Below are 17,778 nucleotides of genomic sequence, written 5' to 3'. Positions count from 1 at the left end.
CCGCGGTTGACGCCGCGAAGCCTGCCAGCGCGACGTCCTCCGCCACCAGCGGCGCAGTGGCCGAGGGCGCGACAGCCGCGGTTGACGGGGGGGCGGTGGTGTGGGCCACAAGCGCCCGCCCGGGCGAAGTAGCAGCCGGCGGGAGCGCGAAGAGGGAGCCGACGCTCCGTGTCCCGATCGGCGCCTGAAGGGAGGCGGCATCCAGCGGCCTCGAGAGAAGTGCCGCGAGGGAGGCCGGCAGAAAACCGGTGGCGGTGGAGCCGGACGCAGCGGCGGACGTCATAGCAGTCGGGCGACGGCGACGGCGGGCGCGGCGGCGGCGGCGGTGGCGGCGGCGGCGGCGGTTTAGGGTTTTTAGACGGAAGCGGACGTAACCTAGCGTGATACCATGTAAGACAATAGGCTTTGGGGGGAACCGGCACGACCCTCTAAGAGTGGCCTATTACATATATATATAATGAGGTGGTATACAACGTTACAATATACACATATAAATACAGTCTAACATCAAGGGGCAGGTAGACTAGCATTGACGTGTGTCACGAAGATGCCACTTCCAAAGACGACTTCTCTGCACGCCCAATCCCTAATGGGTCACCTATGTGACATGCAAGCTAACATTGTCTCACTACCGAGTTGTTGTCATCATGTTTGGACCAATGATGTAATCTTCTCCGCGCTATACAAGTCGCAAAAGAGACCGTGATCCCCATTAGAACACTTAGAGCTTGTTGCACCCTTGTAAGCAGGAGATCTCTCAACATACAATCAAGAACACAAGGCAGGAGTAGGGTGTGACACCTCGTCGGTGGCCCTACGAGTCGTTGGATTGGACCGAAGCGTACGTCCAGGATTGCGTTGACTAGGCCGTCCTTTACCACCCGCAATGCACATCCAACGACTAGGGGAAAAAAAATCCCCCAACGTCTCCCCGCGCGCCTTCCCCCGACGAAAAAAAGTCGCAACACCTCCGTCGCAAAAACTCGTTGTAGGAGCACAATGCATTCACCGCTTGATGCGGAGCATCCTGCGGACATCACCATGTCAAGAGTTCCATTGTCAAGTGACACGTGCCACATCTACTTCATATACATAAAGATGAATCATCTCCTTTACACGTGTTTACTTGATCCTTTCTTGGATGGTATACTACTTAACCCTCCATCGACATATATAGGTTTGAGCCAAGCTTCACGAATTGTCGTCTCCAGTGATGACAACATCGTTGCCGCATTAGCATGCTACGACCGCCACACACGGCTAGCACCACCACCCCCGTTGCAACACTACTTGTCTCTGGTAGTATTGCGCAGCGTTGCCGGTTGCAGGAGCAGAGATCCCTTGTCCTAGCATCTTGCAGCAGTTGGGTGCGGTGCGGGCGGCGATTCCAACATGTGGTTACCGTGGTCCCAACATTGATAGATGTCGGTTCCAGCATGTGGTTAGCGCGGTCCCAGCATCTTGCAGCAGCTGGGTGCGGCGCGGTCGCTCGCAGTCCCAAAATTGATCGATACCGGTTCGAGCATGTGATTACCGCGGTACCAACATTCACCTATGTCAGTTCCAGCACGAGCTGACCGGGGTCGCAACATCCATCGATGCCGGTTCTAGGACGTGGTGACCGTGGTCCCAGCATTCGTCAACGTCGGTTCTAGCACGCGCTAACCGCGATCGTAGCATTAGTCGTAGCCAGTGGCGGAGCTAGATGCAGACTACACCTGGGGCTGTGCTATGTTGAGTGATAAACTTTTATGATTTTCTATGCTTTGCATGAAGAAATTATAAAGGAAGTTGTTTCTAGACCTGGGGCTATAGCCCTAGCTGCCCCAGGCCTGTCTCCGCCACTAGTCGTAGCTGGTTCCAGCACCATGGTCGCCTCGCGGGTGCAACTTTGTCGTAGCATGACAACCTCGCAGCAACACTAACCATAGCAGAAGCACAGAACCGCACCAACACCAATCGTGTGCGAAGCCGATGACACATCATTACCCCGCTCCGCAGAAGTACTTGGACCTGCCCGAGGCCGGCCCTTTGCAACACATGTGGCGGCGTTTCGCAACATCAGCGGCGGCCCTCCACGGCGGCGGTGGGTGCCTCTCGCACCGAGCGGCCATAGGCGGGTGTGGCTACGACGGGTTTTAGATGTGACACGAATGAGAAGCCTGAGCACGTGAAAAAGAATGGAGCGGATAGCTGCGCGTGAAAGAGATAGGAGAGGGTATGGACGGTTCACGGGCCCCACGCGAGGACTCTCATCGTGCACGAGGCAGCCGGCGGAAGCTGAGACCGGTCGGCCGGTTTGAATCACTTACATAAAACTAGGAGCTGCGTCTGTACTACAAACATAATACTACTTACTATGGAGTAGATTGCTCCCTCGCCGTACCCCGTCCTATTTTTTCTTATGCACAACAGCACATACCTAGCAACACTCGCGCACCCACACAAACTCCCCATTTCTCCCCCGCAGCGACTGGCACTTGCTCTTGCACAGTTTCCTCGACGTGTCTTCGGCCCCAAAAAATCATCCGTACGTTCACTTACGAGCTGCCGCATTTTTTGCACCCTCCGTCAGGAGATTCATGCCAGTAAAAGGTCTTTGTTGAACAATCTCCTTTCGTAGTCAGGGCCGTGTAGGAGCAAAAGAAGAGATCCGGGAGAACTGTCTCGTCATCTGGACAGAGTTCAGCTGCCAAAACAAAATACACGAAATGTCAAGTTTCGGCACAAGGTATATTTCACAGGGCGAAAAAACCAACGCGTGGGTGGGGGTCGGAGCCGGTACCCGTATCAGCCGCTCGTCACGGAAGCTTGGAGCCCTGTGCTTCAGTTCTCCACGGTGAGTCGTGAATTCCTCCATCACCTCGGCAGTATATTCAGAGGGATCTTCGATGCCTCGTGTGATGGATTCGCCATCACCCTGGGCAAGGGAACCAAATGAAATCCTAGCAGCAGCGACATGCTAAACCGCACATGAGACTAAAAGATGCAGTAAATGCAACCGGGAGTGACAGAAGCCCATACCTCTGGTATCGATGGGTCACGGTGCACCCCCTCGCATTCTTCGTACTCGGACGCATCCAGCTCCCACAGGTGGCGCGTGTCGAAGAATTTCGGGAGGAGATGCTCCCTGATGATGACAAGGAAGAAGAAGAGGAGCGGGAACAGGATTCCCGCCACCGGTATCCATGTCATCCCCCAGACGATCAACAGATAAATCAGCTGGAAAACGGTGAAGGCCAATATCTGGTTGAAAGGCACCGACTCCAAGAAGGACGCATGGGCGCCTTCAAGAACCCTGTCCAAAATTAGAACAGATGAATATTCACCCCAACTCCCGGTTTTCCTGAATGAACCGAATGAGACCAAGATGCATAAGGCTGCGTTGCATATGATGGAAAGAAATGAACAGACACAAGAGTCGCCAATAGAGCGTACTTGTAGCGCCGCCAAGGGGCGATGAACAGAAGTTGTAAGCGCTCCCCGAACTGGTTCCCAGGCAGGCTGTCGATGAACATATAGCCAAAGTACCCCCACAGGACTGATGTGGGTATCTTCTGAATGACCGGCACAACTCCAATGCAACCCGCGACCAGCAGGGACTGAAGCAGATTGCTTACTCTCTGCTCATTCACCCGTACAGGCAAGTAAGCTTCCAGATGTTTTTCAGGGTCAAATACCTCAGGCGCAGTCACTGCCCCATTCCCCTCTGTGATTTTTTCCCCCTCTGTGATAACGGCGTCTTTCAATTCCTTGAGCTCTTTGTGAGCAGAATCCTCCTGCGCGACGTTAAAGATATATAGTTTTAAGTAACAAAGCTGAGATCATATGATTCTTACATGCATATTTTGGCGAGTGACTACTTACGTTGCCTTTGTCGTCCATTTTAATGAAAACTTCTTGCATCTTGCCGTAAACTTCTGAGCTGCTAGCATTGTTCATCATGCCTTCCTTGGCGGTTCGGACCATCTGTTTGCGGAGCGCCTAATTTGAGCCAAGAGAGACGGCAGATGAGCAAGGTGAAACTGAATAGCTCATTGAAAAGCCAAGAAGACCACAAACTACCAACCTGCCTCCTGAGGACAGCAAGACTTCGCGTGTGCATGGGGGCCTGGGGAAGGACTCCATTAGATGGAGGAATGCCAAGAAGGCCACAAATCAGCACCTGCGTAGCATTTCTATACCATGAGAACAGTAAACAATTCTCCACATGTTGCCTAATTTATAACAGTTTTTCTATTTTCTGTAAGCACTTGGAATTCACAGATAAGATCTTCAGAATTCTATTAGGACTGACATCCATAATGCCAGAAGAAGAGAGAATAATAGATCATACCGAAAAGCTCAGGACCAAAATGTCGTAATGGTATGCTGATGGGTTTTTCAAATTGAACTCTTTCTGCTGAGCCATCTGTGAGGCTACACTATGGTCAAAGAAATAGAGCCCCGCAACCATCACAGCAGGCACAATTGCCAAAAGTATGTAGGCTAGAGGGACAGAAAATAACTCCTGCATGTTCATCACCACCCATCAGGATTATGAGTTCACATTTGTGACATATCTACTGTTTGATCCTGGATCCAAGTAAAATTCCTTATTACCTTGGCTACCGTCCAATGTTGCAGTGACTTGGGTTCCCAAGGAAGTGGGGTGAACAGCCTCCTAGGAACACCTGAAGGTATCTTGGTGGGCAACGAATATGACAACGCGGTCCACAGTATCACCATAAGTGGAACACCATAGTCAGCAATCACGTTCCTTAGCCATCCTGAAAGTTTTACCTGAAGCATTGATAGTTTGTACGTGGAGAAGATTGGTTGATCAAATGTACTACATGGAGAAATATGACAAACCAGCTCCGTAGAGCGATGACCTTGCACTTCTGCTCTTTAACGCAGTATAGAGCAGTCCCATTGAAAAGATAACTCCAAGCAGACCATTAATATATACCCATTGGAATTGGTATATGGGTAGGCTCTGATCTTTACCCTCAGGCACACTGAATTCACTCAACATTCCCTGCGGAAAACAGGCCACGTAGTGAGTAAGCGTCTACCAGAATGCTCCCTTTACTCCAAAATATATAGTGCTTTGAACAAGGCACAATCTTCAATAAGAAAAACCTGACAATCTATTTTTATGGTTATATATTAATTATCATGTAATTTTATTATTTCGAGAGCACTTTTCTGCTTTCATGTTTCTAACAGATACATCTTTTTTTGAAGTAACAGATGCAATCATACTATTTTCATATAACTAACATGAATAGTTTTGAGGTAAAAGCAGCTGCTGATGCAATTGAATGCTCGCTTTTGCCTAACCGAAGCAGTAGCTGATCCTAGTTCGGTTATGGCTCTCTGGCTCTGACCCAATTCAGTTTCGTTTTGTATGATCATAAATATTAGCGGCCAAAGTCGAGAAAGATGGACCACCCAACTCCTAAAATATCATATATCTCTAAACATTGGTAGCAGTACACAGTAACATTTAGCAAATTTTATACCTTGATAGCTTCTTGCATGAACAGGATTGTGATCAACATTCCAAACAATTCTCCCGCAAATCTTGTAAATCTATTCAAAGCAGCTGCGGCATTAAACATTGCCATGAGGAACAACATGACCGCAGTCCAGATGCAAACCCTATCAGAGGATAAAAATGGAAAACAATGAAATAAATATAGAGGTACCATTTGGCGTAACTGAAAGACAATCACAAGAAGTAATTCTTATTTATTTATCATCCCTTACCATCCAGCCCATGCCAGGAATAATCGTTCTCCAAGGTTTGGCTGATTTTTGGCAAAACTGTACAGGTATGTGTACATTATAATTGTTGGTTCTGCAACTCCCACAATCAGCAGTGGTTGTCCGCCCAGTACAGAATGTATGATGCCACATATAGCAGTTGATGCCAACGTCTCAACTGTCGTTAGCGTACCATCTGAAACACGACAAAAACTTATTTTCATTTTTCAGTGCCTAAGAACAAGGATCCACGACTACATTCTCCTTATCTTTGTCAAGTGCCACATGGAAAGATAAAAGTAAAGGATGTAGCATATCATGACAGTATTTAGAAATGGGAAAAATGCTACTGACCTAAAGTTCTTGACAGTGCAAGGAAGAATAAACAAACCTGTATCTTTACTTAGTTGCTCCCCAAAGGTGATAACAGGTAGTGCAGATGCAAAGAAGATGTACAGAGTAGGTGCCAATATCCTGACAGTAAGTAGGTTGCATTCAACACAGTCAACACAACTGGAAAATTTTGGTAAGTGTCGTAGATTTAAATAAGCATTGACTTGTTAGGTGCAGCAAACCTGAACCCAGAACTGAACCCATTGTGCCAATCTTGTTTGTAGCAAGATGCTCTTCCTCTAAAATCCTCAATCACTCCCTTAAATAGGGTTTTCTTAGGTTCCATTGCCTGAAAGGGGGACTAAAACATAATCAGATATCGTGCGTGCAAAGGCATGGTGTACAGAGATGAGTCATATATTCCCTGTCTTAATTTTTATAAGACATCCACAGATTTCTAATTCAAGATATAATGTTTACCAACAGGGAAAAGATGTGGCTATACCAACAACTATTTCAACAATACTTAGGTTTGGCAGAAAAAAAGGTGGCACCTCTTGAGTCATATTTGAAACTACTTGTTCATGATCACAGTTTTGTGATTATGAACAACATCATGTAAGAATGAACTAAGACTAGAAGTTCTATTTTGGACGCCACAACAAGTAAAACAGCATCTCGTAAAAATCAACTGAAGATGTCATGTTGTTCCCACACAAACAAAGCCAAGAGAATTTGCAAAGAAAACTGTGCATGAAGACAATGGACAGAGCTGCATTACCCCATACAATGTTGCTTCATAACTTGAGATTTCGTCTGTGAAAGAATACGATAGCTAGCACGTGAAGCATCAGCCAAAGGAAATAGCAAGGTTGGCCCAATTTGGCTTGCCTCTGTTTGTTATGCTATATTTAGCATGCTGGATGGGCCAAATTTTGACTGGTCATTAACCACTGAATGATAGCCTTTGGTATGCCCAGTATCCTTCATTTAACAAGATAGCCAAAAAGGGAGGGTTTTCAACTTTCAGGAAAACCAAAAAAAAAGGGAGGGTCATTAAAGCAGACCATTTGGACCAGCTGAATTAGGCAGACGCAAGCATCCTATCGACCAACAGACATTTGAAACTAGCCCCAAAGGCTGGGGGCAAATATTATGTGACAATAGGCCATAGCAAAGGGAAGCAAACGCCATACATGGATGAACATGATACCACAAGCTTATGCGATGGCCATGCTCTGCTTAAGGAAATCAATCAAGCTGCCTGATCTCCTCTGTATGCAAGCTTCACGCACCGCAATCGTGAAAAGAAGTTGAAGCAAGCTCCAAATTCACATAAATAAAAATCGGGTACAAATCATGCATGTTTGGGGCCATGTTAATAACAACCAAAAGTAGTGAAATGACGCTACAATTTTGCAGGGGATTGCATATTTGCATCCATGCGACAAAGCTGCAAGTAATTAGAACGCTTCAAACAGAAGTGCTAGGAGATGGCCAAAGAAATGTTACAGAGATAGAGAGAAATTCACCCTACGTGCTCATTGCTGCTGCTGCAGATGAACAAATTGGCGAAGAATCGCATTCTTCCAAAAAAACATGTACGGCATCAAATTCAAGAGCTACATGGAAACATTTCCTTCAGGCGCACATAATCACCCCGAGTTGAATCAACAAGAGCAACAGACAGAAACACGGACGCGTCAAATTTGACATATCCGCACGGCTGCACCCAGCAAACCCAAGCAACCAACCCGTGGAGGACCTTTCGAGGTGAGGGGATTGAGGGATTGGAACGGAGCGGAGCCTTACCAGCAGCGGAGTACCAGGTCGAGGCGGGGTGGGGGAGGCGAGGCGAAGCGTGGCGCCGGAGATGTGCCGTAGTGCAACGGCAATGCCGCCTCCACCGGCGACGCAGGGTGCGAAACCCGGCGTCGGCAGGCGGAGGAGGCAAGCTGGGGCCGGGGCCGGGCGGGGTTGCAGCCTTCTTTCCTTCCTTCCCACCCATTTCCTCTGCAATGGCCGCCTATTTGTAGACCCCGGCGACCCCATCGGGGAGAGAAGACGAGTGTGCGCGCGCCTGCCCCCCGATTTCCCTCTCTGTCACGTGGGCCCGATGAAAATAGTAAACGTGGTGCCGGGACTGCGTGGGGCCGAGGTGTCACCGGCGCACGGCCCTTGCGGGTTTGAATCGAGGAGCATCGCGGCCGTCCGTTCGAGCCGATGGTACGATCTGCGTGGGGCCAGTGCGAGTCACCGCGCGTGTCAGCCAGCAGGACAGCTGCCCCCGATCTGGTCCACATCGTCCTCTCGCCTGCTCTGAGCCTGATCGAGCACGTTCGCTCCAAGCACCGGCTGGGCAACTCGCACGCGGGGGCTAGCAGACCCGATGATGCCGTGACGACGTTTCCGCCGTTTGGTTCGGCCTCGGCCAACTCGATCGAAACTTGATGCACGTTTCCCTTCCAAACTTAGACGAGACGTACGCGAGGGATGCACCCACCAGCTGGCCTATCGACTATCGAGACATGGCAATCAGGGAAATGGGGCGATTGGGCAGGCTCTGCTGCCATTACGACTTACGAGCGTACGGGGTGCTGCCCTCTCGCAGCCATGTCATATTCAGTGTGACCTGTACAATGGGAGCATGGTTTTATCAAGCAGAAGAACTGCACGCGTGCTTCGTGTGGAATGAGGTGCAACTATACATACATGCATGCTAACATCGATCCGTAACCCGTTGTGTAACCTCATACCACTAGCCTGAGGCTGAATTCAGTACCGTAACAATAGCAATCACATCCTGACTGAAACAAACATAAGGATCCACGCTGCTTGATTCAGTATAATATCAAATTGGCACCACAAGTTGGTTCAGGATTTAGCTACCAGTAAACATCACGTGGATGGAGCCACATGGGAGATGGGGCACAAATCTGACTACATCACCTCGGGGAAACCTCACAACTAACAACACTGCTCGTGCCATAATATATTCATTCCCACGCAAATTCATGCAAGCCTACATACAAATCGGCAAAAATAAGGCATGCATCCAGGTGAACGAGGAATATTAGGAAACGGAAAAGATTAACCTGCCATGGCAATCATTTAAAACAGAACCGCGCCGCAATACTTGCATGTCTGGAAGATTGACCACACTGATACCAACAAGTAAAAGCAATATTAGAAATCATTCAAAACATAACAAAAATGACATCGCTTCATATAGCTCAAGTAAGCTACCAAGACAATGTTGTGGTCCTTCACAGAGAAAACGCAGAAGCTTTGCGACTTGATGCATTGATAGAAGTACGCACAACCCTCTGAGTAAGCGCCCCCATGAACATGACTACAAAAAAAAATGCACCCATTGTGCTGTCAAAAATGAAGAAAAATCATGAGGCCGGAACGAAAAGACGCAAATCAGAACTCAAACTCGAAGCACTCACATCCTTGTTGTTTGTGAACTGGATAGGTCAAGGTTGGCCACAGCTTTACTGGTCAAGGCCCACTGCCTAACCGAACCCTAGCTTAGAGGAGTAAAATGTGTGCTAGAGCGTCCTGGAAGGGTGAAACGGAGTAGGGGCATTTGCTGCTATATCCTGTAAAAACAAGGGGTGACTACAAGCATGGTGGCAAGTGGCAATAGAAGGAGATTGTGAGGGTTGGCAGAGCCAAGTCCTAGATCATTGAGTTCTCGTTGGTTTAAGTTTCATGCAGCACATGTGGGTGGAGATTGTTAGGGAGGAGGGTGGAGCAAGGAAGGTTTTGAGAGTTCACGCTTAATAAATCTTGATATCGCTTGTACATTTTTAATGGAGTGGACCATGACATGGTTTCCAACATTCCATGTTTCCACTGAATGTGGTTTCAATGTGATAATCTTAAGAGGAAAAAAACAACATCATAGAACCTATTTTTAAGTACTCAGAGGACCATAATATCAGAGTGCAACATTTGGCTACCGTACAACATTTACATCTACTAAGAGCAATAAAATATGATATTGAGATAAAGAAACAATTCATCTGAACGTAATAAGCAAATAATTGTACCTGCCACTTTTCTCTGTCTTCTATAAAGAGCTCCATGGAGAGTAACCCCAACGCCTCGTGCTATATGCACTCTACCTATTGTAGATAGAGAAGAATACACATAGCAACCCCAGCACCTCGGTAATCAAATTTTATCTGAACCAGATAACAAGAATCCTGCCAGCACAAATGATTTAGGATACTCCTTTTGAAATTGCAACAGCATGCTATCATAGGAAAATTATTTAAAATACCAATACCTTCAAAGAAGATATAAAAGATGAAAAATATATTGATTTCAGAACTTCATGGTCATCTGAGTCCTATTAAGAGTCATGTGTCTACTACACAAATTACCGAAAAGACACGGACACCCGGCAAGATTACACTCACAAAAGACTGGTGCAGTAAAAGCACGTGTTTGAGTTACATTCGAATCCCACCTGTGCAGCATGCTGCTGATTACAAAGCTTGCAGAAAACAGGAGGTTAAAGTAGTGCAGATATAATAGAAACAGGATTCATAGATTAAACAGTGAAGCCAATATGTTGTATCACAACAAGGTTCCAACTGGCCTAGACCAAATGTACATACTGGTATGCCGACACATGCATTAAGCTGCTTATGCTTTTGTCATTGCTTCGCACAAAAAGGGCCAGCAGGACCTTATTGCCTTGGGAGCCCTTTGGTATTTATTTATATTTGTGACTACCCCCCTTTAAATTAGCAAGGTGGTACATATCTCAAATTAGTATCCATGCTACTGACCAGCCACACTTGGGCAGAATTTCAACCGGGCAAGGCTAAGGTGTCACAGTTGTGGAAAATAGAATAGACAACAGGAGAAATGCATCCTAGTAACTAAAATATTTGTAACATAGATATGTATGACAGAACTTGTATAAAATTCAAAGAGACGATGATACCAATGTCCAAGAGAATTATGATATCAGCTATAAATATTTCTTGCTAGATCTTACTACTAGTTTACAACACCAGATACAAAAGTAACACCATTTATGTAAATCAATGTAATTTCACTTCAGTACCCACTACAAAAATCTTTCTATGTTGTCAACTAAGTCTGGCAATCTTTCCAGAACTCACCAGTTAGACTTCATCTGTCAAGTGGCAGTGTGGAATATGTTAACATGAACAGGCATGTGGCCATCTTTGTACCATGTACAGAGTGTTATAAAAGCCAGACACTACATGTGTCAGTATCTTTAGTAATGTCGACTCTTCATTCATGTCTGTTGGAAGGAGGGAAATAATTAAAAGAAGAAATACGTTCCTGAAATGTGAGATGTATAACTTAAAGAAAACCTGAGTAAAAGATGAGGGAGTTCTACTTTGTGCAAAGTTTGGATAAAAAGACCAACTCGAATCGCATAGTGTGCTAGAGGAGGCGTTGTTCATAATAGTTTGGGAGGTATACCAAACATTATAGGATATTTCAGCTGCCAAAATATATATTAAAAAATTGGCACAATTGCCAGACTAAGGCTTTAAATCATAAAGTATTGGTTCCAAGTACCAACAGGTAGCCTATGGTTAAATATACGATCCTAAAATAAATAAATGTATCAATGAAAATCACTAGAGGTGTGTCTCACTTGAGAATCGGGGTGCAAATGGCTACCCTTTTGGTATTCTCTGGCCCTCTTTAGTTCAACCAAATGAACTAAACTTTTAAAAGTCACATCACTTTGAAAATTTAGTCCATTTGGTTGAACAAACAAGGGTCAGAGGGTGCCCTGAGGGTCAGAAATTTGCATCCCTACTTGAGAACCGGGCAGACAAACGAATATAACTACTCCTATATGTTACTCAATCATAATGTGCTACAAAGAAAATGTTTGTTTAGGCACAAGAACTTTCGTTTTCCCTCAAAAGGGACAAATTTTCTTATTATTTAGCACATTATGTCTGATTTTTATGGTACAGGCAACATTTCTGAGAAGTGAGAACACATAATAAAATATGGTTAGAGGAAAATCTAGTGATGATTGTTTGGAACAAAGATCATTGAGAGCCATTGATAATTACACAGCACAACAATTTGGCATGCAACACTTAAAGTTTCAGATTCCGTAATCTCAAATGCTAATTGCAATGGTTAGAACAAAGTTGCTAGTTCGGTGTAAAATATACTATTGTTATTCATCCGCAAGTATTCAGCAGTGAGAACAACATTAATCCATCTAAATTGAAATCACCAGAAGAACAGAAAGAAAGAGTATGCTACCTTCAATTATTGCCGGCTTTCCTAGATACACAAGGGTTCAGTTCACTGCTTTCCCAACATCGTATCCAGAATAAAGTTAACCTTAAACATATCTGTGTCGTGACAATAACCAGCCCTACAGAATATTCTGATTGTGAGGTCAAATATAGAACTATCGGGGATAAAACCTTTTTCTTCCATTCCCTTGAATATGTGAATTGTCTCCCAGATTTTGCCATTGTGAGCAAGCCTGTTTGTAAGGACAGCAAAAAGATCCCTTGACAGTCCAATCTCAAGCGATTCTAGAAAGTAACTAGTGGCTGTATCAAAAAATCCATCTCTGCATAATCCATCAACGATTATAGTGTAGGTAACTTCATCTGGAGCAATCCTCTCTGCTGTCATGTCAAATATTAGGTCCTTCACCTCACTGAGCTTTCGACTGTAGTAAAAAACAAAATAAATGAGTGTATTGTATGTCACGACATTTGCAGCAAAACCTTGGTTACTTGCGAGGCTCTTGGCTATGGAGAACTTTCGGCGAAAGCAAAGACTACGAATGACAATGTTGAATGTCCTCGTGTTTGGCATGACACCTCTCTTGATCATGTCTGTCAACAACTTTAGAGCACTCATCCAATGTCCCATTTCACCTAAGCAGCTCATCACAGTGTTGTATGCAACAACACCAGCATAGCATTTCAATGATGTGCTCCTCTCCAGCAAGCATACGGCATCATGAATCCTCTTGTCATGGCAAAGGCAATTCAGAAGAATACTCAAAGTGAAATCTGTGGGATCCAGCCCTTCGCCTAGCATAACATCCAACTGCTCAAGTACTTCTTTAGCCATACCTTTCTTGCAGAGACCATTCATAAATGTGTTGTAGGTGACAGTACTGGGTTTCCAATCCTTGGTTCTACTATCCGTTAAAACTTGCCTGACTTCGTCAAATCTGGCAGCATCACACAAAGCCCTGATCAGAATATTGTAGGTGACTACATTGGGAGGACAACCAGCATTTTCCATCGTGGACATCAGCTCCTTGGCCTCGTCGACACGACCTTCACGGCAATACCCCTGTACAATGGGCGTGTAAGTTTGCACCATGGGACGGCACCCCACTTCCAGCATCCACTCGAGCACGCCCCATGCCTCGCCCACTCTCCCCACACGGCACAGCCCCGTGACAAGCGTGGAGTAGGTGCCCACCTCAGCTTCCACCCCGAGCTCTTGCAACTGGATGATCACCTTGTACGCGAGGTCAAACCGCGCAGATCTCCACGAATGCAGCTTGACAAGGATGTTGAGGGACGATGCATTGGGCGCCACCCCTGCTGCAAGCATTTCATCGAACGCGTTGTGGGCCTCCTCCACCCGGCCAGCTTCTGCGAGCGCATTGACGAGAGTGTTGTAGCAAAGCACATTGGGCGGCGAGGCACCTCCCGGCCCGGTTCTGGAAGCCCTGAGCTCTCTGAAGAGGGCGAGCACCTGGTCGACTTCGCCCGCACGCGCCAGGGCCTTCATGGCCACGTTGCAGTCGCGCTCCAGCTGCCACCACCGCGGCCTCTGCTGATGCTGCGGAGGAGGGCGGGTTTCTCCCGACGCGGGTGGAGGCGGGAGGGGCTTGGCGTCGTCAGAGTCGTCGGAGGAGGGGCAAGTGGGAAAGGGGAGTGCGGTGAGGGCCGCAACGGAGGCGGAGGAGGCCATGCGCCCGCGCAGGAGGAGCCGAGCGGTGGGGAGGGCGGTGGCGAGCGCGATGGTCGCCAACGGAGGGGTTCACCGGCAGGCGCCGTGGCGGCGGGGGTGGCGGCGCAGGGAGGAGAGAGACCGAGGAGAGACTGATTTGGGATGGGGCAGCTGGGCTGAAACGGCGGCGGGGAAGCGCTAGCCCTTTTGGGCATGCCAAGGCGGGTTTTTGCGTGGGGTTTTGTAGACGTGGGCCGGAGCTGCAACCAACCGGAGTATAAGCTTCAGCCCAGATAGGAGGAGCCTTCGCTGAAGTCCAGCGCAAATGGGACGGCCCACTCTGCCCATGACCGTTTTTTTTTCTTCGGTTTCTAAGACTATTTTTCATACAAAAAAACCGGCTGTTGTTTTTAGTAGCTAGGTATTTTAAAACCTATTAAAAATAGAAATATATAGTCTATAAAATTGTTCAGTATGTGTTATATATAAAAGTTCAATGTCTGTTAACAAATGTTATGTGCGTATTACAAAAATGTTCATCATATATAATTAGAAAAAGTTCACCATATATTAAGAAATGTTCCATGTATATAACAAAAAATGTTCATCATATATAGAAAAATCAATGTATATTTAAAAATGTTCATTGTATACTAGAACAAGTTTGACGTGTATTTGAAATAAATGTTCACCATATATTGTGAAAACTGTAAAAAAATAACAAAATGTGGAAAAAAACTATAAAAAATAACAAAATGTGAAAAGCAGAAGAAATATAAGAAAAACCAAATCTGAAAAACGAAAAGACAAAATATAAACCTAACAAAAACACAAAACAGAAAACTGAAACCAAATAACCACACACAAGGAAAAACAAGAAAAGAAAAACGTGCGCACGCATAAAATGAGAGATAGGATGAGAAAGACTAATGAGAGAAACAAAAAAATATAGCCTTGTGCATAAAGACTGGCCAAACCCATGTTAGCTCAGCACCGAAATGAACTCATTCGTGTTGAGGGTGTAAGATGTTCGGTTTAGGGACCAAAATCGGCCCAGTCAAAGAGTTGAGGGACCAAAAATTGACTTTTCTCCCTTTTGGAGGTTATTTACTCGAATAGTCTGCATTTGTTTCGGGAAGGTTAAATATCGATAATATCATCTTGGCCTTTGGATGCTTACACTTTATGAAACTAACAAGGGTAAGAAACATAGAAGTTGTGCCCTAATGATTGACATGGTGAAAGTATGTGATTGTCTGATTTCGGGTTCCGGCAGACCCTTGAGGTTTGAACACTGGGGTGCGCGCGGAGATTTCGCCTCCTACCTACCTACACCCCTCCGCCATGCTAGGATCTAAACTAAGGAAAGAACAACACAAGAGACACAGGGTTTATACTGGTTCGGGCCACCGTTGTGGTGTAATACCCTACTCCAGTGTGTGGTGTGGTGGATTGCCTCTTGGGCTGATGATGATGAACAATACAAGGAAGAACAGTCTCGCGAGGGTCTGTTCTTGGCTGGGGGGATGAACTACTGAGAAGAGTTCAGTCACCTTTCCCTCTCTATCTCTTCCTCTCTCCCCCTCTCACTTTCGATCTCGAACCCCTTGCTATGTGGGTGGCTGGTCCTATTTATAGAGGCCCTGGTGCTCTTCCCAAATATCGAGCGGGAAGGGAGCCAACAATGGCGGGCTAATTTGAAGAGGGACAACAAGTATCAGCTATCCTGACAAAAGTAGTTTTCGTTTGCGCAAAGCTCTGGTGATGACGTCGTCTTGGGCTCCACGATGACCTCCGTCTCGTAGTCCTCCTGGTCTTGGTCTCGTTGCACCGAAATGGCAACCTTTGCCTGATGTCTCGGTACTCCGCGGCTGTGCTTGCCCCCTTTGCACCAAAGAGGAAAGGAGGACGCTGCGCGGGTTGGCACCCGCCTGGCGCCCTGAGTCGTCATGGCTTGCGTCACGGGCACCTCGTGAGGTACCCCGCCTTGATCTCTCCGCCTCCTCGTGAGCCAGCCTGACAAGGCCGTGCCTGAGGAAGCTCCGCGTCGTCCGCCCCGCGAGGCTTGGCCCCTCGCGAGGGTCTTGGGTTTGTGTTGGTGAAGACGGGCCGTGCTGGGCCCCCCTTTGAGCCACGCCGCAGGCCGCAGGCAGGCAAGTCTAGGGACCCCCGTTCCCAGAACGCCGACAGTAGCCCCCGGGCCCAAGGCGCGCCCGGACTTGGCCGTGCAGGGAGGCGAAAGGGCAAGAGCGAAGCGCCGCGGGCCCTAACAGCCTGCGGCCTTGGGCGCCGTGTGGCGGTTGACTAGACGTGGGCGCCTCCACTTCCCCACGACGCCTCGGCAACTGCACGGATTGGACAAGTCCCTGCATGTAAAAATGGGTCATGATTACCTGCGATCGTGGAGGTCGGCGGATGGCCTTCGCCGGCCATAAGTACGGAACAGCGCGCGCCCTTCCAGTCCATCCCTCCTTGCTTCTCCTTCTTCCCAATCCTTGCTCCGTCTTGCCGCGATGGCTTCGATCCACCGGTTCTCGATGGCAGAGAGGGGAAAGGCTCCCCGAGAGGGACCAGACCCACTCCCGCCAAAGAAACGGCTCATCCCCCGTGGCCCGGACGAGGGGGCCCTTCAGGTGGTGTCGAGGCCTTTGTGCGAGCGGGCGCCGCCGGGGTTCCCGCTTCCATTGTACGCCCACGTCAAGGTCCCCGAAGGAGCTGATGCTGACCGCCACGGGCGGTGCCGCCGTCGGCGCCGCCGGGTCACGAAGGTGTGGGTCGTCCCCCCCTGGGGTCCACACCGAGGGCTCCTCCCAAGAGTTCGTGCTCCACGTCGCCATTCCTCTTCAGTCTTGGATCCGCCTTCCTCCCTTCTTCGCCTTCATCATCCCGCAGGGGGAGCCCCTGGAGCTCTGGCTGCAGCACGCCGGCTGCAGCACCCTCGCGACCGAGGCAGAGGTCGCGGTCGTCGCCCCAGGCGAGGTCTACATGACTCGGGGCTGGAGAGAGATCGCCCGGGTTTGCAGGACAAGGGGCGTCTTCGCGATCCACTTGGACTACGATGGTGCTTCGGTGATGCTTTTCAAGGTCTTCGATGCGAGCGGGCGCCGGCTGGAGTGCTGCCCCGGGGAAGGTGGCCAGGGCCCTGCTGCGACGAGGACTGGGCTCGCCACCCGCTCCCTTGGAGGCTCCTCAAGCGGTGGAGACGTCGGAGGTTCCAGCGACTCCGGCGAGCCCTTCGCGACTCCGGAGACGAGCGACGACAGCTACGAGCCCCCGAGCCGGCGCCGCTCCTGGAGCAGGGCGGGCTCGTCGGGCCGTCGCCAACTCTGATCTGGATGGGGTTGGCGTCGATGCTTGACGGCCCACTGTTGATGATGGCGTCTTTTGTAGGGATGCGTGTAGTTTGCGTCCCTTTAGGATCTGTTCCCTGCGAGAAATCAAAGACGCGCCCCGTGGGGGCTTGTAAGGTGCCTGTGTAACACCCTCGATGCGACTATAGCTCCCACGTGTCGAGGCACGACTTAGAGGCATAATCGCATTGAAGGCATATGTCGCAAGTTAGGCAATCTTCACAACATCCCATGTAATAAAAATATGTAATAAAAGGGAAGATAACATAGTTGGCTTACACTCGCCATGTCAATCAAGTACATAAATAACATTACATCATCCAAACACTCATGGCCCGACTACGGCGCCAAAATAAAGATAACCCAACATGCGACACGGTCCCGATCACCC

General features: G+C 48.1%; 2 protein-coding genes across 9 annotated transcripts; both read right to left on the bottom strand.

Annotated features, from left to right (window-relative positions):
- Window positions 1-2,258: 2,258 nt before the first annotated feature.
- Window positions 2,259-8,073, bottom strand: LOC119365478 (boron transporter 4-like). Of its 4 annotated transcripts, XM_037631134.1 has the most exons (15): window positions 7,897-8,073; window positions 6,866-7,068; window positions 6,327-6,433; window positions 6,143-6,225; window positions 5,755-5,947; window positions 5,508-5,646; window positions 4,855-5,020; window positions 4,603-4,769; window positions 4,337-4,510; window positions 4,070-4,165; window positions 3,868-3,984; window positions 3,439-3,779; window positions 3,025-3,346; window positions 2,786-2,920; window positions 2,259-2,689 (listed from the first exon to the last, which is right to left on the bottom strand). In XM_037631134.1, exons 3-15 carry the CDS (start codon window positions 6,428-6,430, stop codon window positions 2,624-2,626), a joined length of 2,103 nt encoding a protein of 700 aa, XP_037487031.1. In that variant the 5' UTR covers window positions 6,431-6,433; window positions 6,866-7,068; window positions 7,897-8,073; the 3' UTR covers window positions 2,259-2,623. The 4 variants fall into 4 exon arrangements, with proteins under 4 accessions (XP_037487031.1, XP_037487025.1, XP_037487019.1 ...); XM_037631128.1 differs by lacking the exon at window positions 6,866-7,068 and having other exon boundaries at window positions 6,327-6,445; XM_037631122.1 differs by lacking the exon at window positions 6,866-7,068.
- A 751-nt stretch (window positions 8,074-8,824) lies between these two features.
- On the bottom strand, window positions 8,825-14,218 carry LOC119365448 (pentatricopeptide repeat-containing protein At1g09900-like). Of its 5 annotated transcripts, none has more exons than XM_037631106.1 (7): window positions 12,370-14,218; window positions 11,229-11,374; window positions 10,382-10,564; window positions 10,143-10,298; window positions 9,537-9,689; window positions 9,331-9,436; window positions 8,825-9,245 (listed from the first exon to the last, which is right to left on the bottom strand). In XM_037631106.1, the coding sequence occupies exon 1, from the start codon at window positions 14,056-14,058 to the stop codon at window positions 12,412-12,414; it is 1,647 nt and encodes a 548-aa protein (XP_037487003.1). In that variant the 5' UTR covers window positions 14,059-14,218; the 3' UTR covers window positions 8,825-9,245; window positions 9,331-9,436; window positions 9,537-9,689; window positions 10,143-10,298; window positions 10,382-10,564; window positions 11,229-11,374; window positions 12,370-12,411. The 5 variants fall into 5 exon arrangements, with proteins under 5 accessions (XP_037487003.1, XP_037486991.1, XP_037486997.1 ...); XM_037631094.1 differs by lacking the exon at window positions 10,382-10,564 and having other exon boundaries at window positions 8,825-9,106; window positions 9,180-9,245; XM_037631100.1 differs by having other exon boundaries at window positions 10,382-11,374.
- Between the last annotated feature and the right edge of the window lie 3,560 nt (window positions 14,219-17,778).

This window comes from Triticum dicoccoides, chromosome 1A (assembly GCF_002162155.2).
Source record: "Triticum dicoccoides isolate Atlit2015 ecotype Zavitan chromosome 1A, WEW_v2.0, whole genome shotgun sequence".
Taxonomy (NCBI): Eukaryota; Viridiplantae; Streptophyta; class Magnoliopsida; order Poales; family Poaceae; genus Triticum; species Triticum dicoccoides.
This window is presented reverse-complemented; position numbering and strand designations above follow the sequence as displayed.